Source organism: Mastigoproctus giganteus, chromosome 7 (assembly GCF_048544385.1).
Source record: "Mastigoproctus giganteus isolate SK-2022 chromosome 7, ASM4854438v1, whole genome shotgun sequence".
Taxonomy (NCBI): Eukaryota; Metazoa; Arthropoda; class Arachnida; order Uropygi; family Thelyphonidae; genus Mastigoproctus; species Mastigoproctus giganteus.
The window spans coordinates 297,726-324,941 of NC_143581.1; the positions used below are offsets into that span (position 1 = coordinate 297,726).

Consider the following 27,216-nt stretch of genomic DNA (forward strand, 5'->3'; position numbering starts at 1 on the left):
AGTTAATGATCACTGTCAAGCTGAGCTTCTTCAGAGAGACCTAGACAGACTTCAGGAATGGTCAGAAAAATGGCAGCTGTGCTTTAATCCAACAAAATGTAAGGTATTACACCTGAGAAACAGTAATCCCAAAAAACTTATTCACTTGGTGGAGTTCAACTAAACCCAGTAATAGAGGAAAGGGACTTGGGTGTTACAATACGGTCAGACATGAAATTCTCTGAGCATTGTAAACAGGTTGCAAGGAAGGCCCATGGTGTCCTATCGATGATCTATCGAACTTTTGCAAGTAGAGATAGGGACATGATAATCCCATTATATAAGGTTTATGTTAGACCACACTTGGAATACTGTGTTCAAGTATGGAGACCGCACCTAAAGAAAGACATCGAGCTTCTTGAAAGGGTGCAAGGACGGGTAACTCGCCTGGTGAGATCGGCAGAAGGGCGTCCTTTTGAAGAAAGACTTCGAATATGTGGGTTGCAGAGTCTGGAAACTAGACACCTTAGAGGAGATTTGATTGAGGTGTTTAAGGCTCTAAGAGGCATCAGTAAAATGAATGACGATGAAATTTTCAAGATTATAAATGATGCTAGAACTAGGGGACATAAATTCAAGTTACGGGGGGGAAATGTTTAGATTGGACTGCAGGAAGTTTTATTTTAGCCAGCGAGTTATAAATTACTGGAATAAGTTGCCTTCATGGGTGGTAGAGGCCGACAGTTTGGGGAAATTCAAAGGTCATCTGGATAGTACTTTCCGGTAAGGGAAGTGCATAGGATGATAGGTTTAATTTCCTTTTTTTTATTAATTATTATTATTTTTTTTTTTTGTTTGTTTTTATCATTGTTTTTGTTCGGATTTTTTTTTTTTTTTTTTTGGCTGGTGCAGCATAAGCCATAGGCTTTCTTGCACCATGCGGCCATTACTAATACTAATACTTACACTACAGAAGGAAGCCAAGCACTGATCTACCAATTGTTTTAAACTATAATATAGCATTTTGTCAATGTATTATTATAACAACAACCTCATTCATTACACAGCATGTCTTTCTTTTCTTATCATTTCCACATTCTGTAACAACAGTTTGTCATTTCCCCCCATCCCAAATTGGGAACTACTCTACAGCTATTTTTAAAAATATGAAAAAAAAAAAAAAAAAAAATTGATAGTATCAATCAGAGCTATGATGCTCAATATGTTTTACATTGATTTCAATAATTGTAAAATAACACGAGAAGTTCACCTCAATATGGTACGTAGAACACTTTCATATGATTCTCTCCAGAAATTAAAACAAATAAAACATTAACGCAAAATGATTACAGTAAAAATATAAATTGAAAACAATTAAGAAATAATTAAAAATTAATTTTAAAAAGTTTAATGTAAATTTTAAAAAATGATTTTTCTTCCTAACTTCCAAAAGAAGTTAGGAAGGAAAATCATTTTTTTTTTAAATTTACATTTTTAAATTTACATAATATTTTTTATTTAATATTTATTTTAATAATCGATTTTTTAATTGTTTTCAATTTATTTTTTTACTGTAATCATTTTGTGTTAATGTTTTATTTGTTTTAATTTCTGGAGAGTATCATACAGAAGTGTTCTAAGTATCATATTGAGGTAAATTCTCTTATTCTTTTACAAATAGGAAAAAAAAAAAACTGCAATTCAACATTCATAAAATTGGAATAACCTGTGCAGCAATTAACCCTTTGGAGGTTACGGTATATCTGTAAGATACATGATCAATATTTTCTTTCGTAATTCCAATGTGTACACAAGTATGACCTTCATCCTGCACATAGCTTCAAATATATCCCACTCGACAATTGCCACAAACAGTGTTGTTACAACAGCTCTACCAGTATTAGTTTTTGTTTGACATTCATCAGAACTCCACTTTTATATCAGATACTGTGATGCATGTGATTATTTTTTTGTTTCTGTAAATATGAGTTTGGATCACATAACAGTGAAAGGTTTTATAATTTATCCAATCTTGATGATGTCGCAGAAGTATGAAGACTTTTTTTAGAAGCAGATGATTCTGAAAATGACAATGAATGAGTATATGATTTTGATGATGAAAGTGATGTAAGGTAAGGAGACTTTTTGTTGTAACACATTCCAACAACTTGAAATGGAACAAGATGCTTGTAGCACCGAAGATAGCAAAGAAACAGCTGATGAAGATAAATTTTTTTGAAAAAGACAAAAAAAAAAAAAAAAAAAAGTGAGAATATTCATCTGTAAGACAGTAAGAAGACAACCACAAAATATATTGTTCCAATTGACATTAGTGAGAAAAGAAGGCAGGCAAGCAAAAACAGGGTGTGATGCATGGAGATGTTTTATTGATGATGAAATATTGAATTTGGTATTAGTATACACTAATAAATACACAAAATCCATACATGGCATACTCACCAGAGAGAGTGTTTTTAGGCCTACTTTATTTGGCCAGAATACATAACAGTAACCATGAAAATTAAAAGGACCTATGGGCTACAAATGGATTGGGTGTAGATTGTTCAGATTGACGATGTTTCTGCGAGGTTCAAATTCCTTCATAACTGCATATGATTCAATGACAAGCAGACCTGTGGAGATAACAAGCTCAACAAGTTGAAAGCTGTGCAATAAGTTATTACAAAATTTGCCAAAAACTGCAAAGCTTGTTATTCCTTGGGGTTAAATGTGACGATATGTGTAATGCTTCATTTTCATTCAGGGGAAATTGTGAATTTAGGCAATACATTCCTGTAGAGCCTATATGGCATAAACATTTTTTTGTATGATTGATGCTAAAGTTTTATACACATCAAACCTTGAAATTATGCAGGGAAACAGTCCAAAGGTTGTCTGTACTACTTTTGCAACGAATTGGTAAATGTTGTTATTTGGTTTTTAGGAGCATTAGCAACTAAGGCCATATTGCTCCGGGGATATGCGGTGGTCATTCCCTGACCTTTCCGCATCCTCCATATTTGGTGGTCACGGGCTTGAACCCCGGTCTAATCAAGAAGCGTGTGCTACGCACTGCTGCTCCTGCCCACCTGGCTACGGAGGCACCGTTGGTAAATGTTGTGAAGAGGCTTGCAGAACCTCTTTAAGATTGGGCATAATATCACTGCTGATGATTGTTTTTCTGATATTCAACTAGTAAACGATTTGAAGAGACAACAGCTGTCATATGTTGGTATAAAAATAAGCTATAGCTTTCACATGAGTTTTTGCCACCAAAAACAGACAAAAGAAGTCGAACTTGTTTGGGTTTTACATTGATTGCAAAATAGCATCACATATTCCAAGAAATTGGAAAAATGTTATACTGATTTTAAGTATGCATTTCAATAAAGCCATTGTCCCAAATTCAGGAAAATCTGAAATCTTTTACACAACAATAGCACTAAATTGGGTGTGGATGTTGTTGATAAAATAACTACTACATATAATGTAGCAAGAAACATGAGACATTTGTCTATGGTTGTTTTTAATACTGCACTCAATGTAAATAGGGAAAATGCACAAATTATCTGAATAGGAAATGAGCAGGAGGGAGATTTTGGGAAACCTAGTCACCAGTCTTGTGTCTGAGGAGATAAGAGGAAGATCAGATCATAATACTGAGACCCACAAGTGGTTTCATTTGAAATTGCAGGAGTTTCGACTTGTTTCACATGAAAACACTGCAGAAACCAATGATCCCAAAACATCCACTAGAAAAAAAAGAGAAAATGCTATTTGACATGTTACCCTTAAAAAAAAAAAACATTGTTTTTCTGTGAGTATTGCAATGATTTTTCTTTTGCTTAGAACATGCAGTTAGTGATACATAGTAACTTCTTTCAAAGGCTGCAAAACACTTACAAATGATTAGTGCAAATGTTTTTACTATATTATCTGCATTTTGTTTTTAAACTAGAATTTCTTCTCTTTTTTTTATATTATAACTTAATTTCTCTTTTGTTTAAACATATTCTCAGATTTGAAATAAACTGAAATTACTTAAGTTTTTTTTATTCAATTTCTAAAAATATGTACATTAATAAATTAAGGTTAAAATCAGAATAGTAAAATATAATTAAAAGTTTAAATTCAGTGCGAAATTACTTGAAAAATGCAAAAGCTAATAAAAAAATTTCAAACACATCTGACAGATATATCATGACTTTCTTAATGGGACCGTGACCTCAGAAGGGTTAACTACATCAATTCAGATAAGAGGTAACACCAATAATAATTCAATCTGGAAAACTTACTTGGGAACATGAAGTTTGAAGTTGGATTAAAATTATCTTTTCATCATAGATGACCACTTTCTAATTTCCTTGTTGGATTTTGGAAAGAAATGCCCACTAACCTTGATCCAATTGGATATTTCCTTTACATCAAGGAACACAGCATCTGCCTGGTATACTTGTAACTAAGTGGAGTTCAATAAATTTAGTAAACACAGTATTTCATTCTTAAATTTGGGCCAGCAAATCTTGAAAATTGCAACTCTACATAAGCCAAAGGAACAATTGCTATAAGTATTGTTCGCCTTACTGAAGTCATGGTCACGTGGATTGACACCAATGAAATCATTTCATATAGTATCCAGACTTTATACAAGGTACTGGGCCATGACTGGCACTGTGAAATAAATGCAAATAGGTAAGGTGTAATACAATGTTGTCATCCTATTTGGAAAAATAATTGGCCACAAAACAGGGCATCACAAGCAGTGCATACAAATAAAACACTCACCTAAAAGAAAATTAAAGTAAAAATCAGTATTGCGTGGTATAATTAGAAATTTTATAAACTCAAGAAAAAAAAAGTACTCGAATGAAAAATAACACCATATGGTTTCCTTAGTATGCACACAAATCTTCCAAGTCTCTAGATTACACGGTTTTAAAGTTATTATTATTAGCCATATGGTGCAAGGTGCAAGGAAGCTCGAGGCTTATGCTGCACCAGCCAAAAAACAATTTCTCAACCACCCCGAGAGAGAGAGAGAGAGAGAGAGAGAGAGAGAAGTAGAAAGGAATCACCAAGAAAGAGAAGAATAATTACATCCAGCTCAGGACCCTGGGTGTGCCAAGCCCATACTCACCAGATGTGAGCCCCTGGGTAGTGGCACTAACCGGGAAACACAAGCTTTCTTATTATAAAGGTAATTCAATTAAAATGAACTCTGAAAATTACAATCTGTAAATTGCAATTTTCAGGAAACAACAAATAAATCATTTTTAATCTGAACCTTCAACCCACACATGGTACCAAACTAATTCGGGTTCCAATATTAGTATTAGCCATATGGTGCAAGGAAGCCTCTCAAGCTATTTCTACAGATTCGAATACAAGTATCAGCTATACAGTGCAAGGATGTCTCAAGCTGTTTCTACAGATTCCAACACTAGTAGCCATACAGCACCAAAAAAAAAAAAAAAAAGCCTCAGGCTCTACCTATGCCAGCAGGGAAAAAAAAAAAAAAAGTTTCATTCTTCATTTCAAGTACCAGTCCAGCTAACCTTACAAATACCAAAGTTCTCAGCCTTAACTACCCATGAATGTAAATTATTCCAATAATTTTTACTACTCACTGGATAAAAGAAAACTTCCCAGTCTATACTTCACAATTTGAATTATAGCCCCCAGTTTCATAACCACTAAAAGTTCTCCTTTTCCAAGTGCAGTATCACAATTGTCTTATACAGTGGAATTATGATCTCTCTCTCTCTCTACAAGCAAATGTTTGAGAAATTAATGGGACACAATGGACTTACCTTGCTCTCTGTTAAAAGGGAGCAAGGTCCATGACAATTTCACTTGCTGTATTGTATCTACACACTCTCCCCAAATCCTTTTCTTCCTCTACCATTTTTAATCAAACCCTCCAAACATAAGTTATTTTGGGAATGTAAGACCATGCATTTTGCAACATTCAATTTTACCATTTTTGAAGCCATTCAAGTCATCCTAAGGGTGCACTTAGTAAGATCATTAACTACACTCTCAATCTTGAGATCATTTCCTATATTCCTTTGTCAATATCATCTTAAAAACAAAATCATAAATCAGTGATCCAGCTATGGTGTCTTTATCTCACTGGGAGCACTATTTTGTTTTTTGAAATCAACATTTGTAATCAGCCAAAAAAAAAAAAAAATATATATATATATATATATATATGTGTGTGTATGTGTATGTATGTATATATATAAACAATAGCGATGAAAATAAAAGTTATTAACCAGGTCAGATTAATGCCATCAATAGTAGATTGTACATTACATTAGTCTGTAATCTAGTTATTATAGTAAATTATAAGCTGCTTTTACTATAATAACTATATATATATATAGTCGGACCTCTCTTTAACGAACTTCCATATAGCAAAATTTTCTATGTAGCGAACTTTTTGATTTCCCCTTGGTCATTACATTGAAAGTAGTTTCTGTATAACAAAGAAAATTTCCGTATAACGAACTGATTTCGAGAGACCTGGGTACGCACTGTTCGCACCTCTGGCCTTTAGGCAATAGAGCGGATGCTGTAGAAAATAAAAATTAAGAGTTAAAAGGATTAGCAATTAATCCCTGAAGGTGTTAATTCCACAAATTAAGAACTAAAACATTTTACAATTTCATGGTGCCTGTAAAACCCTGCAGGAGGAAACTGCCCAACCACAGTGCAAGATAGAAAAAGATGGAAGGTTCTCTTTTTGGAAGCCTTTGCACTGCAGAGGGTGAGCAATGGCTAAAAAGAAGTAAAACCTATACAACTTATACACTGCTATACCAAGAAGTCCTGCTGGTCAGCTGTCCACAGCCATTGGCAAAAATTATGGCATGTGGGCTTTGGCTCTGGTCAACCTATTTTCTACCGTAAGAATCCTATTAGAGAATTAGGATAGAGTGATTTTTCTTTATCTCGGAAATTCATCTGTTGTTTCGAAGAAATTAATCATACACAGTTTCACTAAATTTCACCTGTCTCTGTTTACATGATAGCTACAAGTGGTCCCTAATTTCAGCTTTGTTTTAACTGCTGTGCAATTAACCTTACAATGTCTAAGAGGAAATCCTTGAGCGTAGTGTGAAAAAGTGGAAGTGCTTAATAGTGTAGATCAGAGCGTTGAAAAAAGAAAACGTTTTAAAATTTGGTATCCCTGCCAGTGCCAGTAGTGTGTCAACCATTCTGAAATACTGCGTTTCGATTTTCTAACTGTTTGAGAAAACGGAACCCAGTCAGAAGCGTGCGAAATTGCGCCTTTAGGAAGATGTAGATGAAGCAGTTTTTAAGTGGGTAAAGTTGATTCGTGACCAAAACATGCCGATATCAGGGCTATTAATAAAAGAAAAGGCTATGGAGTACACATCTTTTCTGAAGCATAAAACATTTTAAACCAGTTCTGGTTGGCTAGACAAATTTAGTGTCATGGCTTACTTGAAAAAGTTATTTAGCATTAGCATTAGTAGAGGCAATTGATGCAAGAAAGCAAGCTTATGCAGCATCAGCCAAAAAAAAAAAAAAAAACCCACTTCCACTTCACCCCTCTGTTTGTTCAAAATACCTGTCCAGCTGAGCCTTAAACTTATTTAGGCTATCAACCAGTCTGTTCCACCAACCAACCACCCGCTGGCTAAAGGCAAATTTCCGCACGTCTATCCTACATCTGTCTTTCCTCAATTTGAATTTATGCCCTCTCAGGTGATTTTTCTGAGCAGTGCAGTGAGCTAGAGGAAGAATCCCATCAGCATTGAGCATGCTTAAACCATTCAAGGCTTTATACACCTCTATCAGATCACCTCGCTGGTGCCTAGTCTCCAGACACTGTAATTTGCAAAACTTAAGCCTTTCTTCGTAAGAGCACCCCTTTGTTCCATTCACTAATCTTGTTGCCCTTCTCTGTACTCGTTCCAGCAGCTCTACATCCTTTTTGAAATGAGGCCTCCAGACCTGTATACAGTACTCTAGGTGTGGCCTGACCATTGCCTTATACAATGGAATAATCACCTCCTTATCCCTGCTGGAAAAATTCCTGTATATCATTGACAATACTCCATGAGCTACTCTTGCAGCCCGTCTGCACTGCTCAGAGAACTTCATATCTGCCTGCACAATCACCCCCAAGTCCCTTTCATTCTCTACCACTGTCAGTGTAGTACCACAGAGTTGATACGTTGCTCTGGGGTTGCTTTTTCCCATGTGTAGTACTTTACATTTGTCAATGTTAAACTTCATTTGCCACCTCTCAGCCCATCTGCTCAACCTTTCCAGATCCTGTTGCAGCAGCATAGTGTCAGTAGTGTCCTTGACAACCCTGCCAACCTTTGTATCATCTGCAAACTTGGACATTAAGCTTGATATACCATCATCAATATCATTTATAAATACAGAAAACAATAATGGACCCAACACTGAGCCCTGAGGGACTCCACTAATAACATTAGTCCACGATGAGCAGTGTCCATTGATTACCACTTTCTGTCTTCTCCCCCTCAACCACCCCTTTATCCATAGCAGCAATTTGCCTCCAATGTCACACTGCTCCAATTTGTGTAGCAGTCTTCCATGTGCAACAGTATCAAAAGCCTTTCTAAGATCCAAGTATATAATATCAAAGTTATTCCCTGCATCCAGTTCTTTTGTGACTGCATCATAGTATTCAATCAAGTTTGTCAGGCAAGACTTCCCCTTAACAAAACCATGCTGTGTCTGAGCTATAACTGAAGTCTTGTCTAAATGATCCTGCAGTGCTTCTTTAACCAGTGCCTCCATTAATTTTCCTGGAACAGAAGTTAAGCTCACAGGTCTATAATTACTTGTGTCAGCCTTTGATCCTCCTTTGTGAATTGGGGTCACATTCGCACATTTCCAGTCTATGGGTACCTCCCCTGAGTCCAAGGAAGCTCTCATAATTATGGCTAAGGGTTTGCTTACTTTCTTTGCTGCCTCCTTTAATATAACTGGATAGATCCCATCCACCCCGGGTGCCTTTCTTGTGTTTATCTTCAACAGTTTCTCCTCCACTTTACTCCCAGTTATTTCAAGATTCTGTAGCTTACTGCTAGAGTTGAATACACCTCTGGCATTCCCCTTGCTGAATAACTCCTCATGTGTGAATGTCGATGCAAAATATTCATTTAGTTTGTTAGCTACCTGAGCAGGATCATCAACAGTTGACCCATCAATATCAAGTGGACCAATCTGATTCATCCCCTTCCTTCTAGAGTTTACATAAGTAAAGAACTCTTTGCTGTTTTTCTTTGCATCCCTTCCCAAGGATTTCTCGTAATCTGCCTTCGCCTGCCTAACCTCCTTTGTAACTTGGTTGCATATCAACTTGTATCTATCATAGGCTTCTGTGTCATGTGTTAATTTGTAAGTATCCCATGCATTTTTCTTCTCTGCCATATGCCTCATTAGTTCATCTGACATCCATTTTGGCCTAAACCTTGAACAATATTTCTTAGTTGGTATGTAAAGCCTAGTAGCTTCCAAGATAAGTTCTTTGAATGCTTCCCATTTTGAATTTGCTGTTGGTAACATCATCAGTTGGTCCCACTGTATAGAATTTAAATACTGTCTCAGTCCATCGTAGTCGCCTTTACGGAAGCAATAACCCTTCCCTTTACCCCTAATGGTAGTTACCTCTTTCAGTAAATCCCACTTCAGCACACTGTGATCACTGCCACCTAGTGGTTCATTTATCTGCAGATTCTTAATGCATGAAGAATCACTGCTGATAATCAAATCAAGAGTATTACTCCCTCTAGTTGCCTCCCGAACATGCTGATGTAGAAAACAATCATCCAATAAATCCACAAAAGCCCTGCTAGTGTGTGAGTAACCAGCCCCCAAATTCCAGTCAATATCTGGGAAATTAAAATCTCCCATTATAAGACTCTCTGATTTACTGGCCCACTCTATTTCCCTGTACAGTTCCTTATTATACTCATCAGAGTCATTAGGCCTATAGCACACTCCTACTCTCAATTTTGATCTCCCAATGCTTATGTCACACCAAACTGACTCAACACTGCACTGTCCAGCGATGTCGACTGGCTTCACTTCCTTGGTTTTTATGTGTTTCTTAACTAATAGCATAACCCCTCCCCCCTTCCTATCCTGTCTATCCTTTCTGTAGACGTTGTACTCCCCAAATTGCATTTCTGCATCCCTTATATCTGTGTGACACCACGTCTCTGATATCCCAACAATATCTGCCTTTGATGTTTTGAGCAATACCTCAAATTCATCAAATTTATTTACTAAACTCCTAGCATTGGTGTACACGCAAGTATACCTGCACCTGTTTCTATTCTTAGCTACCCTAACACAACCCATGTGTTTACTTGTACCGCAATGGCTCCCAGCAGTCTCTGAAATACCATGCACCTTGTTTTTCAGGCTTCTGCTCATTCTAATAGAAGCAGTGCAAGAATCTCTTTCACCTCTGCCAATCTATTGGTCTTTGTCTCCCCCCAAGCTAGCAGTTTTCCGACCCACCTAACACTGCCTCGATAGCATCAGCAAATATTCTTGCACCCTTTCTATTTAAGTGTATCCCATCCCTGTAGAAGCAATCTCTCCTGTTAACAAGTACAGTCCAGGCTGAAAAAAATTCTACCCCTTGAGCCTTGCACAAACTTTCCAGGGCCAAGTTGATCGACAAGGCTCTCATCATATACTCCCTCCTATCGTGTGTGGGCAGAATTGCAGACACTTTCAAATTCAACCCTAATTCTCAGCTTTTGTTCAACAGTGACCTGTACTTGTTAAGTAATTCTGCCGGTCTCCTACTCTTAATATCGTTAGTGCCAATGTGTACAACTATATAACCTTTTGTGCCCTTAAAAGATGATATTCGCTCTACAACGTCATCAACCTTTGCCCCTGGCAGACATACCCTGGTCCTGTTCCACCTATCTTTTTTACAAAGCATGTTCCCCGTTTCCCTGACAATAGAGTCACCAACAACTACTAGTTCCTTCGGGACCAGCGCATTCTGCCTTGGGGGTTGTCTCTGTGTCACGCGATGCCCAAGTGCAAGCTCTGGCGTTGATGTGGGCAGCTGAGAGCTTGATGGGCCCCTCAATTTAGTTTCTTCGAGGGCATCCTCCCTGTCCTTCAAGCTCATATAGGCCCACAAGAACGCCGAGTTGTTGCCTGATATCGATACACTCCTTGCATCGCGCACACACAAAGACATCCCCCTTGGCAGTATCATGTCCCGTACCCGATTGCTCTGCAAACATCAAGCAAACAGTGCATTTTATAAGGCTGTGAGTCAGAGGACAACTACCCCCCTCAGTTCTGCTCTGAGCCACAGCACTTCCATTAGCTTGAGCCTTTTGCTTTGCTGCTCTGGTCTGAGTCATGATTCTATTAATTTATTAATTAATTATGTTATGTTATTAATTATGTTAAATATAATTAATTATATTACGTTTGTAATCTAAGTCGTTATATGTATTTATTTAAACGTACAATTTAACTCCTAACGAAGTTCAACTAACGCTATCTAGTACGGCATACAACTATCGTATCACAATGGCGGGAAAATTACGAACGGTACCGGAGTTGAAACACGTGGAAACCTTTACCGATACTTTTATGCAATTACAAGGCCGAGTAAAGAATAATTACACCAAGTTAATCAGAAAATCACAAAATAATGTTATACTACTAAATTTAAATCAAAAGTTTTAGAAAAACAATAATTTTAAATCAATAAATAAGAAAAATCCACTTAGCGGCTTGGAACACGACCATCTCTAGTAGCCTCTATTTCTGATGAAAGTGGAGTTGCAATTGAAGAAAACCATACTCATTGGAAAGAAACAGTTTTGAAAAAAATTATAGAGGATTACAAGTCCAAAGACATTCAATGTTGATGAAACAGGTCTATTTTTTAAATGCTTGCTGAACAAGACACTGACTTTTAAAAGTAAGAAGTGTGTAGAGGGTAAAAATTGTAAGGTTCTAGAGAATTACACTCTTAGTTGCAAATATGGCTGGTAATGAAAAACTGAAGCTTTTGGTAATAGTCAAAAGTAAATAACCCCTATGTTTCAGATGAGTAAAGTCATTAGAGTTGAACTACAACAAAAAATCTTGAATGGCAAGCGAAATTTTTGAGCAGTAGATTTTAAATTTCAATAGAAAGATGACCAAAGAAAACAGAAAAATCGTGTTGATTGTCGACAACTGCTCTGCCCACCTTCACTCAGTAATTTCGAAACTTACAAGTGTGAAGCCTGTTTTCTTCCTACTGAATAATTTGTCTTAACTGCAGCCAGTGCCAGATTTACATATAAGCTAAACAAGCTACAGCTTAGGGCTTCACGTTCCAAGGGGCCTCGCTTCATCTTAAAAAATCCTTTTTTAATATTGTCACAGGTGAACAGTAAGGGAGAAGGGCCTCATACATGTTACAACTTAGGGCCACGACAAGTTTAAATCCAGCCATGACTGCAGCCAATTGACCAAGGCATTATCAAGAATTTGAAAATGCACTACGGAAGGCGCATACTGAAAAAAATTATACTGAGAATAGAAACAAACCAACTTATAGATTTGTGGATGTGCATATCCGAGTTGATGAAAGTGTGGAGTCAAGCTGTGACAGAAACAACAATTAAGAACTGTTTTGCAAAAGCAAGTTTTGCTAAAATGCTAATTAACAGAGATGAGGGATGAACTACTAGAAGATATTGAGCAATTTGAAAAGAGTTCCAAGCAAGGTTTGATCGGTGGTGAAATTGTTCTTGACAAACTTTTAGGAATTGATAATGATGTCATAGTAGTTGAACATCCCAGTGACTCCAACATTTTGGAGCGTATTTAAAGAACTAGTGACAAAATCGACGATGAGTTGGATGAAAATAAGGGCAATATTAAACATTTCAAACAAGAAACCTTGGCAGCATTTGAAACTTTGCATCGAGGCCTTCAATGGGAAGAAATTTAACATAAAATATATCTCAGTGGTTAAAGTTTAAACAAATTTGAACATTTTTATGAACCGTGTACAGCAGAGTCCAGTGTACAACAAAAAATAACCAAATATTTTACTACACGATTCTTAAGTGTACTAATATATTTTGCGCATCATGTACATAGTCATTTCTTAATATGTATGTATTAATATATTGTTTTAAAATGTTAAAAAATGTATCATTCCCAACTTCTTTCTGATTTATTTCCCATCTTTTACTATATTTCTGAATTTACAGTATTTTTCATGGTTGAAAATTTCTTTATAACGAATTACCCCAAATCTTAGCATCTTTACATATGTAATTCTTAATTCTTAATATTCTTATTCTTAATACCAGCAAAACTTAATACATAATTCTTAATACCAGAAAACAATAAATAGATTGGTTAATTAATTAAATTATAATCATGTTTACTGACAAGCATGCTAAATTAGACCAGAGGGCATGCACAACCATCTATAAAATCGGAATTTCGAGCTGCCTTAAGGCTTTTTGTACCAACCACATCCACAACGGTTACAGGTAAATGCATATCATATTTTATATTGATGCATACCTGTTGGGCTTTGGGTCTCAATTCCAGTTTACTGTTAATAACAAATAATTTGGATTTCAGAAATTAAAAATATACTTATAATCCCGTATACCTGAAACTAAAAACTTAATATGATAAAGATCTAGTAAAACTGTTATTGGGACTACAGAAATGGGTGTGCATGAGAAATTCTTTTAATATTGGCTATCTGAGGAAGTAGCAGAGAGAGAATGTAATTTTGTTCCCTAATTTTTCCTTAATCTTTTTCCTTAAATTATCTTTTAATTTCTCCTAACTTTATCTAATAAATTTCCACTAACCCATTACTGTCTTGTAATATTTATTTTAGCAATTTAAATTTAACATGTAACAATAGGCTAACCGACCACTGCTAGCACATCAATTTCTAGGCAGAGTCAGGCTTTAATGACTGAAATGCCTCCCACTCTAAATAACCATAAATCAAATAAAATTTATGCACAATACTATTAATGTGCATATAATGTATAATTGTTAAACCAGCAATAGCATTAATGCCATATTAACATGAAAGTTTATCCATCACAGTGATAACAACGAAATTAGCGGTTAAAAATTATATATTTATATATATATAGATGTGTAGTAAGAAACATTAATACAGGGTCTGCAAAGATGGATATGACAAGTATACACATAGTGCATGAACTAAAAGGGTGTAAAGGATGGCAGAAAAAAAAAAAAAGAAATGAAGTAGTAATGAAATAGGTGAAAGAATTTTAAAATCCTAGTACAATTATGAATTAAGATTATTAATGGCAAAATTAACAAGCCAATAGGAAGAAATGGGACTGTGGAAAAAGAAAATAAATAAAATAAATTACAATGGGATATACAAAAATTACAAAGGGGTATAACTGTATTCAGATATGGGTCGGCAATTTTAGAAAGAAGGTCGAATATAGGTATGGCAAATATGCAAAATCTGAAGACAGTTAAAAAGAAAAATTGATACACAGCCAAGCATTTCATCAGGGGACACCTGACCACATTTTTTCTCATCTGCTTAGTTTGCTTATAGAACTAATAATTTTAATACTATATATATATATATATATATATATATATCCATCTCATCTGTCCATTCCCTCTAATAATATTCTTCTTTAAATTTATTCAAACTAATCTACTTCCACAACACTAGATGGAAGTTTGTTTCAACAATCAAGTACTCCGTGGCTGAAAGCAATTTTTTGTACATTTATTCTGCAGCCATCCTTTTTCAATTTCAGTTTTCCCCTTATGTATGCTGTCTGAGAAAGAGTAAGGATACCATTAGAATTTAGTTCACTCAATCCATTTAAAGCCTTAAACACTTTAAACAGGCGTCCCCAGGAGCATACTTTCCAAGCACTGCAATTTGCAGAACTAAGTCTTTCTTGGTAAGAGGTAACAGACCCTTTTGTGTCCTTGACCAATATGGTTCTTCTCCTCCACACCTATTCCAACAGATCCACATCCTTCTTAAAATGAGGCTTCCAAACCTATATGCAATACTCAGGTTAAACCTTACTACTCCTTGTCCCAGCTGGTCAAGTTTCTGTATATCATTGACAAAATCCTATGAGCTGTCCTAGCAGCCTGTTTGTACTGCTCAGATAACTTCATGTCAGGCTGTACAACTACACCTGTCTCTTTCTTTCATTCTTCATCAACTTGAATGTGGTACCACTCAACTGGTATGTCATTCTGGGATTGCAGCTGACATTATTTGGCCACTATATCAGATAAAGGCGCCTCCATAGCCAGGTGGGAAGCAGCAGCAGTGCGTAGCACACGCTTCTTGATTAGACCGGGGTTCGAGCCCGTCACCACCAAATACAGAGGATGCGGCGGAAAGGTCAGGGAATGACCACCGCATATCCCGGAGCAATATGGCCTTAGTTGCTAATGCTCCTAAAAACCAAATAACAACAAGCATATCAGATAATTAGAACAAATAATATTACTGACAGCAATATTTTTATATTATTTCCTGAATAGTTCACTTCCAACATAGTGTCACAGAAAAAGAGAAATTGAAACCAAAACCTCTAAGGGAAAATTATAGGTGGGTGGGTGCACACACACATTTCCTATGGCATATCCTTCAAATTAAAAAAAATATTTCATGATACAGATGATACTACACACCAAGCTGTGCATATATTAAAATTCACACTGGCATAACTCAGATAAAAGTAATGTTTAAATTTATGGGGTGAGTAAAACTTGAATGCTGATAGCAAAAGACCATGGTAGTCAAAGAAAATGGTTACATATCTTTTATGACAAAAATGTGGGATTATATTTTTGCTCCTGAAGACAGAATGCTCAATGAGTACTATTTTTTCTTGTAAGGCAGTTTTTGAGCAGAAATTTTGACACATTCTGCACTGAATCATTACACATTACACCCATTTGAAATGCCATACAAAATCATTGAATCATAAAACAAGGCAAATGGAATAAAACATTTTGATACAAACTAGCAATGGCGATGTGTTGGTTTAAGCTCATATTCAATGTTTCTTCCATGTAACCCATTCAAATAAAACTTGTTTATTATGTATGCATCAAACAAGGTTTTTTTTACACAACCCTCAAATTACAATTGTTATATGCCATTATTTTCAGCATTGCTGAGATAAAGAATATTATTTTAATGCAGATAAAAATAATTATACTGAAAACTTACCTATAGTTAAATCATGAACTGGCTGGAATCGCTTATCAGTAAACTGAAGTAACAGGCATGATTTTCCAACACCTACAAAATAAGCAAAATTGTTTTACAAAATTATAAGATAACTTATGGGTATATGCATTATAGCAAAAATTGTCTTCCTATTAAACTTATCAATAATATATTAAAAACCATTTTTTTTTTTTTTTTATTAAACTGGAAGGTGTGCAGTGCACACTTCAACTTAGTATTAGCAATAGCAAAGATGCAAGGAAGCAAAGATTACAGTGAATCAGCAAAAAAAAAAACACATCACATGTCCATCCCTTCAATAATTTGCTAATTCTTCCTTAAATTTATTCAAACTTCCCACTTCCATAACACAGATGAAATCAAACAATGAACTATCTGCTGGCTGAAAGTCAAATTTCCATGCATCTAGTCTGGGGCAATCCTTCCCCAAGTTATGTTCCCTTGTGTGTTATCTTTGCAGGAGGAGCGATAACATCTGCTTTAGCCTACCCAAATTCACTCAAACCCTTAAACATCTCAATCAGAACTTCTCACAAATGCCTAATCAGATGCAACCATTTGCAGAACTGAAGCCTTTCTTGGTAAGGGCATCCTCCCTAAATTCATTGCAATTATCTACTCCATCCAACAGTTCCATGTCTTTACTTAAATGAGTCTTCCAGACCTGTATACAGTACTCAAGATATGTCCTAATCAATGCCATATAATCACTTAATCACTTCTTTATCTCTGAAGGCAAAATTCCTGTATAACATTGAAAAAATCCTCATGAGCTGTCCTAGCAGGCTATCTGCATTGTTAAGAGAATTTCATGTCTCACTGTACAATTACCACTTAACTGTAGTGGGGGGGGTCATAAAATGTGAGGCGCCTCCATAGTCAGGTGGGCAGGAGCAGCAGTGCGTAGCACACGCTTCTTGATTACACCGGGGTTCGAGCCCATCACCACCAAATACGGAGGATACAGAAAGGTCAGGGAGTGACTACTGCATAACCCCGGAGCAATATGGCCTTAGTTGCTAATGCTCCTAAAAACCAAATAACAACAACAACATAAAGTGTGTGTGATTGTCTTATTCAGGATACTGTTATGAATGAGTTGAATGTGCATAAATGAGGATTCAATGAGAATGTCCCATACAAGTTGACTTTTGTACCCTGAATATATATAAAAATTTAATGTTATCTCTGGGTTAAACAAATTTATTTACAAATTTATCCTAACACTGGTGTACATACAAGTATACATGCACCTGTTCTTACTCTTAGTTACCCTAAGCACATGTATTTACTTGTTCCATGATGACTCCAGCAGTTGAAATCCCCAGCACCTTGCTTTTCGAATAGAAGCAGTGCAAGAAATCACTTTCACCTGGTTTTTTTTTTTTTTTTTTTTTTTTTTAGGAGCATTAGCAACTAAGGCCATATTGCTCCAGGGATATGAGGTGGTCATTCCCTGACCTTTCCGCCTCCTCTGTATTTGGTGGGCATGGGCTCGAACCTCGGTCTAATCAAGAAGCATGTGCTACGCACTGCAGCTCCTGCCCACCTGGCTACGGAGGCGCACACTTTCACCTCTGCCTGCATCATCATCATCATCATCAGCCATTTTCAATCCACTGCAGGATGAAGGCCTCTCCAGCAACTTTCCAGTTCTTTCTGTTTTGAGCACTGGCCATCCATTTACTACTCAAAAACTCATGAATTTCATCTATCCATCTCCGCCTTTGTCTTCCAGGTTTTCTTCTAGCTCCTCTTGGGTACCATTCTGTTATTTTCTTAGTCCATCTGTCATCATGTCTTCGAGCTATGTGTCCTGCCCAAGACCATTTTAGTTCTTTAGTTTTGATAAGAATGTCCTTTACTTGAGTTTGCTGCCTAATCCATGTGTTTCTCTTCTTATCTAACAGTCTGATTCCCAATATAATTCGTTCCATTCTTCGCTGTGTAGTTCTTAGCTTCTCTTCCATTCTTTTGGTGAGTGCCCAAGTTTCACTTCCATAAGTCATGGTGGGGAGTATACATTGATTCATTATTTTACGTTTCAGACAAACTGGGATATTGCTCTTCAGTATGTGACTATATTTCCTGAATGCTATCCATCCAAAATTTATTCTTCTCTTGACTTCCAGCCATTTATCATTATTCCAGCTAATAACTTGTCCCAGATAAGTATATGACTCCACCTTTTCAATTACTGCTCCTTCAATCATTATTTCCCTTTCCGTGGCATACTTGTTCATCATTACTTTTGTTTTAGCCATATTCATCTTTAGTCCAAAATCCTTACTAACTGTGCATAACTGATTAAGATTTTCCTCTAATTCTTTGGGATCGTGGCTTATGACCACAATGTCATCTGCAAATCGTAAATGGTTTAGGTACTCTCCGTTCACATTGACTCCTTTCTGCGACCAGTCTAATCTTCTGGAAGCTTCCTCAAGGGCAGCAGTAAACAGCTTCGGAGATATTGTGTCTCCTTGTCGAACTCCTTTCTCGATTTTAAATTTGCTACTGTCTTTGTCTAGTCTAATAAAGGATGTAGCACTCTCATATATTTTCTTCAAAATCATAATATATGGAGTATCTATGCCTTGTCTTTCCAGTGCCCGAAACATTGCCTTATGCTGTATAGAGTCAAATGCCTTTTCATAATCCACAAATGCCAGGCATAATGGTGTTTTATATTCATTTGCTTTCTCCATTAGCTGTGATATTACGTGAAGGTGATCCATAGTTGAGAATCCTGTCCTAAAGCCAGCTTGCTCTTTCGGTTGATTCTCATCAAGTATTCTTTCTAATCTGTTAGTAATGACCCTTGTGAACAACTTGTAGATATGGGATAACAAGCTAATTGGTCTATAATTTCCAATTTCTGATTTATCTCCTTTCTTATGCAGCAAAACTATGATTGCATTATTCCACTGCTTAGGCAGCACACCTTTTCTAATGCACTTTGTGAAGAGCCTTGCCAGTTTTTGTGTTATGTCTCTTCCTCCCAATTTTAACAACTCTACAGTAACTTCATCTTCCCCCGGGGCTTTCCGATTCTTCATTTTCTTCAATGCATGTTCTACCTCATCAGGAAGAATATCGGGTATGTCGCATGTGTTGCTACTTTGCAATCCATCTTCCCCACTGCTGGTATCATTCCCTCGCTCCTTGTATAATTCTCTATAGTAGTCTTCTGCTATTTGAATTATGCCTTCTCTGCTATTTATAAGTACACCATCGCTATTCTTCAGTTTCAGTATCATTTGTCTTTCTGTATTACTGCTCATGGCTGCTGATTTAAATCCTTTGTTTTCCCTTAATGCTTGTTCTACTTTTCTTGTGTTAAATCTTCTTATGTCCTCTCTGAGTCTCTTTCTAATGGCTTTGCATAACTCAGCATACTCAATTTTCTCCCTGTCAGTGTTTTTCTTGCTCTTCATTTGTCGTCTTTGGTTCATCATGACAAGTGTTTCTTGACTAATTTTTTCTTCTTTGGATTTCTGTTTCCCTATAGGTTTCTTGGGCTTTATCACTTTCAGAAAGTTGTAATATTCCTCGTCGATATCTTGGTCCTGAGCAGTCTGCAGAAGCTCAAACTTGTTCTTAAGTTCCAGTACATACTGCTTTTTCTCCTCCTCTGTTATTTCAAAGACCTTTGTATTATTTACTCGAGTCAGTTTTTTCCTTTCCTTTCCTACATCTATGTCAAGTGTACATCTTACCATTCTGTGATCACTTCCAACATTTACCTTATTCAGGACGGTAACATCATTCACAATATATCTTCTGTTAGTGAGGATGAAGTCGATTTCATTAGTTGTTAATCCATTTGGACTCTTCCATGTCCACTTTCTGTTCACCCTTTTCTTGAAAAAAGTGTTCATTACTGACATTCCTTGAGATTCTGCAAATTCCACAAGTCTTTCACCTCTTTTATTTCTTTCACCAATTCCAAAATTTCCTATAGTTCCCCTTTCTGCGCTGTTTTGCCTTTTTCCAACCTTAGCATTGAAGTCCCCCATAATAATAGTGTAGTGGGTTTTCTGCTCATCTAGAAGACTCTCAATTTCAGTGTACATTTCTTCAACCTCTTCATCATCATGGCTCGATGTTGGTGCATAAATCATTATAATCTTTAGCTTGTACCTCTTAGAAATCTTGAGTATTAGTCTTGACACCCTTGGTGATGTACTTTTGAATTCCAAAATGTTGTTTTTAAAATCTTTATGGACCAGAAACCCAACTCCACCTTCACTCCTTTCACTGTTTCCATTAGTGTACAGGAGATTTCCACTTGATAAACTTATAAGTGATTCATTTCTTCTTCTTGTTTCAGCCAAACCAATGATATTCCAATTCACATTTTCTAATTCCTTTTCCAGCTCTAATATCCTGTCTTCACCGATGAGTGATCGTACGTTATAACATGCCAGGTTCAATTTCCGTGCATGGCAGCCTGGTCGTACCCAGAGATTCTTAGCACCCTCTGCTTCCACTCTGATCCTCTCGCTGCCGTAAGAGGGAGAGTGAAAGCTGCTGGGGACTGAGGGCCATTTGTATTGTTGTGCTCTCATTGCTGGAGGGTTTGGTCTTTTCCTCTTCACGCTGACCAGGCGTCTTGAAGAGAACCACTCTACACGTTCGTTGCCACCTAAGTGACGTAACAGGGCTTACCATCGAGAAGGTGTGCATGAGTGGATTTTAGGGAGGCAGGCCAACCGGACTTCTCCTAAATCTTCTGTAATAGAGAGATATTGGATCCATCAGTGTTTTAGGCTGAGTGTCTGATAACACACAGGATACCTGTTCCCCTCTAAGCCCCCTGCAGCTACTGTTAAATCTATTATTCTGTGAATCCCCCCCCCCCAAGCTAGAGGTTTTCCAATCCACCTAACACTGCCTTGACAGCATCAGCAAATATTCTTGCACCCTTTCTATTTAAGTGTATTCTTCAAGTAGAAGCATGGTAGAAAATTCTACCTGATGAGCCATGTACAATCTCTCAAACCGGACAGAACTGATTGGTAATAGTAATAGATGGAAGTAATGCAAGAAAGCAAGTGTAAGAGCACTTACTTTTATGGCTGATGCTACAATTATGTAGCATCAGCCAAAAAAAAAAAAAAAAATTCTTACAACCAATTCCCTAAAAATGTTGTTTGTCCAGTTCCTCCTTGAATTTCTTTAAGCTATCAAACTTCCACAACTACAGATGGAAGTTTGTTCCAGCAATTAACCACCTGCTGGCTAAAGGCAAATTTCTGCACACCTATTCTATAACTGTCTTTCCTCAATTTGAATTTATGATCCCTTAGGTTCGTAATCTGAGCAAGTGGAAGAATTCAGCGTGCTTTACCCGTTCAGGGCATTATACATCTCAATCAGATCACCTCACAGGTTTCTAGTCTCCAGCTGCTGCAATTTGCAGAACTTAAGCCCCTCTTGGTAAGAGGATCGCTTCATTCCCCTAATCAATCTCGTTGCCCTTCTCTGTACACACTCAAGCAAATCTACATCTTTCCTAAAATCAGGCCTCCAGACCGGCATGCAGTATTCAAGGCGTGGAATGACCATTGCCTTATACAAAGGGATAATCACCTCCTTTTCCCTGCTAGCAAAATTCCTATATATCATTGACAAAACCCCACGACCTGCTCTTGCAGCCAGTCTGCATTGCTCAGGAAACTTCATATCTGACTGCACAATTACTCCCAGGTCTTTTTCATTTTATACCACCGTAAGTGTAGTACCACACAGTTGGTACGTTCCTCTGGGGTTACTTCAAGGCTCTCATCATATACTCCCTCCTATTGTGTCTGAACAGAATTGCATGCACTTTCAAATTTAACCCTAACTCGACTTTTTTCAACACTGACCTGTCCTTGTTAAGGATGTCTGCAGATCTCCTACTCTTAATGTCATTAGTGCCAAAGTGTATCCCATCAGGGATGGGATACACTTAAATAGAAAGGGTGCAATAATATTTGTGATGCTATCGAGGCAGTGTTAGGTGGGTCGGAAAACTGCTAGCTTGGGGGAGACAAAGACCAATAGATTGACAGTAGCCACTGGCAGAGGTGAAAGAGATTCTTGCACTGCTTCTATTAGAATGAGCAGAAGCCTGAAAAACAAGATGCATGATATTTCAGAGACTGCTGGGAGCCATTGCGGTACAAGTAAACACATGGGTTGTGTTAGGGTAGCTAAGAATAGAAACAGGTGCAGGTATACTTGCGTGTACACCAATGCTAGGAGTTTAGTAAATAAATTTGATGAATTTGAGGTATTGCTCAAAACATCAAAGGCAGATATTGTTGGGATATCAGAGACGTGGTGTCACACAGATATAAGGGATGCAGAACTAGAATTTGGGGAGTACAACGTCTACAGAAAGGATAGACAGGATAGGAAGGGGGGAGAGGTTATGCTATTAGTTAAGAAACACATAAAAACCAAGGAAGTGAAGCCAGTCGACATCGCTGGACAGTGCAGTGTTGAGTCAGTTTGGTGTGACATAAGCATTGGGAGATCAAAATTGAGAGTTGGAGTGTGCTATAGGCCTAATGACTCTGATGAGTATAATAAGAAACTGTACAGGGAAATAGAGTGAGCCAGTAAATCAGAGAGTCTTATAATGGGAGATTTTAATTTCTCAGATATTGACTGGAATTTGGGGGCTGGTCACTCACACACTAGCAGGGCTTTTGTGGATTTATTGGATGATTGTTTTCTACATCAGCATGTTCGGGAGGCAACTAGGGGCAGTAATACTCTTGATTTGATTATAAGCAGTGATTCTTCATGCATTAAGAATCTGCAGATAAATGAACCACTAGGTGGCAGTGATCACAGTGTGCTGAAGTGGGATTTACTCAAAAAGGGAAACTACCATTAGGGGTAAAGGGAAGGGTTATTGCTTCCGTAAAGGCGACTACGATGGACTGAGACAGTATTTAAATTCTATACAGTGGGACCAACTGATGATGTTACCAACAGCAAATTCAAAATGGGAAGCATTCAAAGAACTTATCTTGGAAGCTACTAGGCTTTACATACCAACTAAGAAATATTGTTCAAGGTTTAGGCCAAAATGGATGTCAGATGAACTAATGAGGCATATGGCAGAGAAGAAAAATGCATGGGATACTTACAAATTAACACGACACAGAAGCCTATGATAGATACAAGTTGATATGCAACCAAGTTACAAAGGAGGTTAGGAAGGCGACGGCAGATTACGAGAAATCCTTGGCAAGGGATGCAAAGAAAAACAGCAAAGAGTTCTTTATTTATGTAAACTCTAGAAGGAAGGGGATGAATCAGATTGGTCCACTTGATATTGATGGGTCAACTGTTGATGATCCTGCTCAGGTAGCTAACAAACTAAATGAATATTTTGCATCGACATTCACACATGAGGAGTTATTCAGCGAGGGGAATGCCAGAGGTGTATTCAACTCTAGCAGTAAGCTACAGAATCTTGAAATAACTGGGAGTCAAGTGGAGGAGAAACTGTTGAAGATAAACACAAGAAAGGCACCAGGGATGGATGGGATCTATCCAGTTATATTAAAGGAGGTAGTAAAGGAAGTAAGCACACCCTTAGCCATAATTATGAGAGCTTCCTTGGACTCTGGGGAGGTACCCATAGACTGGAAATGTGCAAATGTGACCCCAATTCACAAAGGAGGATCAAAGGCTGACACAAGTAATTATAGACCTGTGAGCTTAACTTCTGTTCCAGGAAAATTAATGGAGGCACTGGTTAAAGAAGCACTGCAGGATCATTTAGACAAGACTTCAGTTATAGCTCGGACACAGCATGGTTTTGTTAAGGGGAAGTCTTGCCTGACCAATTTGATTGGATACTATGATGCAGTCAAAAAAAGAACTGGAGGCAGGGAATAGCTTTGATATTATATACTTGGATTTTAGAAAGGCTTTTGATACTGTTGCACATGGAAGACTGCTACACACAAACAGTGTGACATTGGAGGCAAATTGCTGCTATGGATAAAGGGGTGGTTGAGGGGGAGAAGACAGAGAGTGGTAATCAATGGACACTGCTCATCGTGGACTAATGTTATTAGTGGAGTCCCTCAGGGCTCAGTGTTGGGTCCATTATTGTTTTCTGTATTTATAAATGATATTGATAATGGTATATCAAGCTTAATGTCCAAGTTTGCAGACGATACAAAGGTTGGCAGAGTTGTCAAGGACACTACTGACACTATGCTGCTGCAACAGGATCTGGAAAGGTTGAGCAGATGGGCTGAGAGGTGGCAAATGAAGTTTAACATTGACAAATGTAAAGTACTACACATGGGAAACAGCAACCCCAGAGCAACATATCAACTCTGTGGTACTACACTGACAGAGAATGAAAGGGACTTGGGGGTGGTTGTGCAGGCAGATATGAAGTTCTCTGAGCAGTGCAGACGGGCTGCAAGAGTAGCTCATGGAGTATTGTCAATGATATACAGGAATTTTTCCAGCAGGGATAAGGAGGTGATTATTCCCTTGTATAAGGCAATGGTCAGGCCACACCTAGAGTACTGTATACAGGTCTGGAGGCCACATTTCAAGAAGGATGTAGAGCTGCTGGAACGAGTACAAAGAAGGGCAACAAGATTAGTGAATGGAACAAAGGGGTTCTCTTACGAAGAAAGGCTTAAGTTTTGCAAATTACAGTGTCTGGAGACTAGGCACCAGCGAGGCAATCTGATAGAGGTGTATAAAGCCTTGAATGGTTTGAGCATGCTCAATGCTGATGGGATTTTTCCTCTAGCTCAGAATAATCACCTGAGAGGGCATAAATTCAAATTGAGGAAAGACATATGTAGGATAGATGTGTGGAAATTTGCCTTTAGCCAGAGGGTGGTTGGTTGGTGGAACAGACTTCCATCCCTCGTAGTGGAGGTTGATAGCCTAAATAAGTTTAAGGCTCAGCTGGACATGTACTTTGAACGAACAGAGGGGTGAAGTGGAAGTGGGGTTTTTTTTTTTTTTTTTGGCTGATGCTGCATAAGCTTGCTTTCTTGCATCAAATGCCTCTACTAATGCTAATGCTAATGCAATGTCTACAACATCACCTTTTGTGCCCTTAAAATATGGTACCTGCTCTACAATGCCAACTTTTGCCCCCGGCAGACATATCCTGGTCCTATTCCAGCTGTCCTTTTTGCACAATATATTTCTCTGACAATAGAGCCACCAACAACAACCAGCTCCTGAGGTATCAGCACATTTTGCCTTTGGGATTGCTAGTGTGTTGCCTGATGATGATCAAGTTCAAACTCTGGCACTGATGTGAGCAGCTGAGAGCTTGATGAGCTCCCAATTTAAATCCTTCAAGGATGATTGCTACTACCCATATACAATACAATACAATCATTTGTCAATATTAAGCATCAACTACCACTTCTCAGCCCATCTGTTACAATAGCATACTCAGTACAATACATTACAATTTCAACAGCCCATCTGTAGCATTAATCATACTTCAATACTGTGATTAACACTGCCAACACTACCCTGCCAACCACTGTAACATCTGCAAACTTAGACATTAAGCCTGATATGCATTCATTAAAATAATTAATAAATATAGAAAGTGACAATGGGCCTAGCACTCAACCCTGGGGAACTCCACTAATAACCAAGAGTAGTGTCAGCTGATAACTCTTCTCAAAAACCACTCAAACACAGACCCTTTATCCATGACAATAACTTGCCCTTATTGCCACAATACTCCAATTTGTACAGCAGTCTTTTATGTTGAACAGTGCCAAATTTCTCTAAAATTTAATTAATTGATGGAAAAATAATTTTTGCATTCAGGTCCTTACTATTTGAATGCCAATCACATTGTTCAGACAAGGTCATCTCTTAACCAATACATACTGTGACTGGCATATAACTGCATTCTTGTCTAGATTGTCCTGCTTTAACCAGCAACTCCATTATTTTCATCATCCTCGTCATCATGAACTTGGTCCAGCTTAGGTCTTTTAAGACCTGTTCCGTTGTAGCTCTTGGAGATGGTCTTGATCTAGCCAACATTGTCTTGGTCAACCCACATCTATCTTGTCTGTAGGTTTGTAGTTAATGGCAAATTTTGGGATCCGGTCTGGGTTCATTCTTTCTAGGTGGCTGATCCATTTTTTCTGATACCGTTTTATGTCATTTACTATGTTTTCTACTTTTAATTTCTCACATATATCTAAATTTCTTTGGTGGTCTAGTCCTGTAAAGCCTAACAATGATCTTAAATATCTCATTTGTGCTGCTTCTAGTTTGTGTGGATCTTTCTTATTTATGACCCAAGTCTCACAGCTGTAGAAGAGGGCTGATTTTGAAGTGATGTTGTGCAGTCATAATTTTGTTTCAGTTGTCATTTGTTTTCCGAAGTGGCGTTTAATCGTTCCATTCATTTTATTATATTTTTGTAGTTTAGTGTCTTTCCCTTCATTTGATATTAAATTTCTGAAATACGTGAAGTCAGATATTTATTCTATTATTTTGTCATCAATAACAATTTTTACTCTTTGTATGTTTTTTTTCACATAATCCCATTGATTTTGTTTTTGAGGTGGAGATTTTCATCTCGTACTTTTTACCTATTTTATTAAGTTCATTTGCTGCTATCTATAGTTCATCTTCGGATTTTGCAATTATAACTTGATCATCAGCATATATTTCCTAGTTACCCTGAGAGAGAGAGAGAGAGAGAGAGAGAGAGAGAGAGAGAGAGAGAGAGAGAAAAGTACAAGGGAATCACCAAGAAAGAGAAGAATGATGATATCCAGCTCAGCACCCTGGGTGTGCCAAGCTCATACTCACCAGTTGTGAGCCCCTGGGGTTATTTTTAATTGTTTGTTTCTATTCTTTAATAATTTTATTGATGTAGATATTAAATGAATTTGGTGACATCCTTG

The 27,216-nt window shown here is 37.4% G+C and overlaps 1 protein-coding gene across 1 annotated transcript in view; it reads right to left on the reverse strand.

Annotated features, from left to right (window-relative positions):
• Positions 1-27,216, reverse strand: part of Rab2 (RAS oncogene family member Rab2) — a 232,443-nt gene that overhangs the window by 152,470 nt on the left and 52,757 nt on the right. Inside the window, exon 2 of the mRNA XM_090377489.1 lies at positions 16,265-16,336. Within this exon, the coding sequence (XP_090233615.1) occupies positions 16,265-16,336 (72 nt within the window). The remainder of the gene's footprint in view (positions 1-16,264; positions 16,337-27,216) is intronic.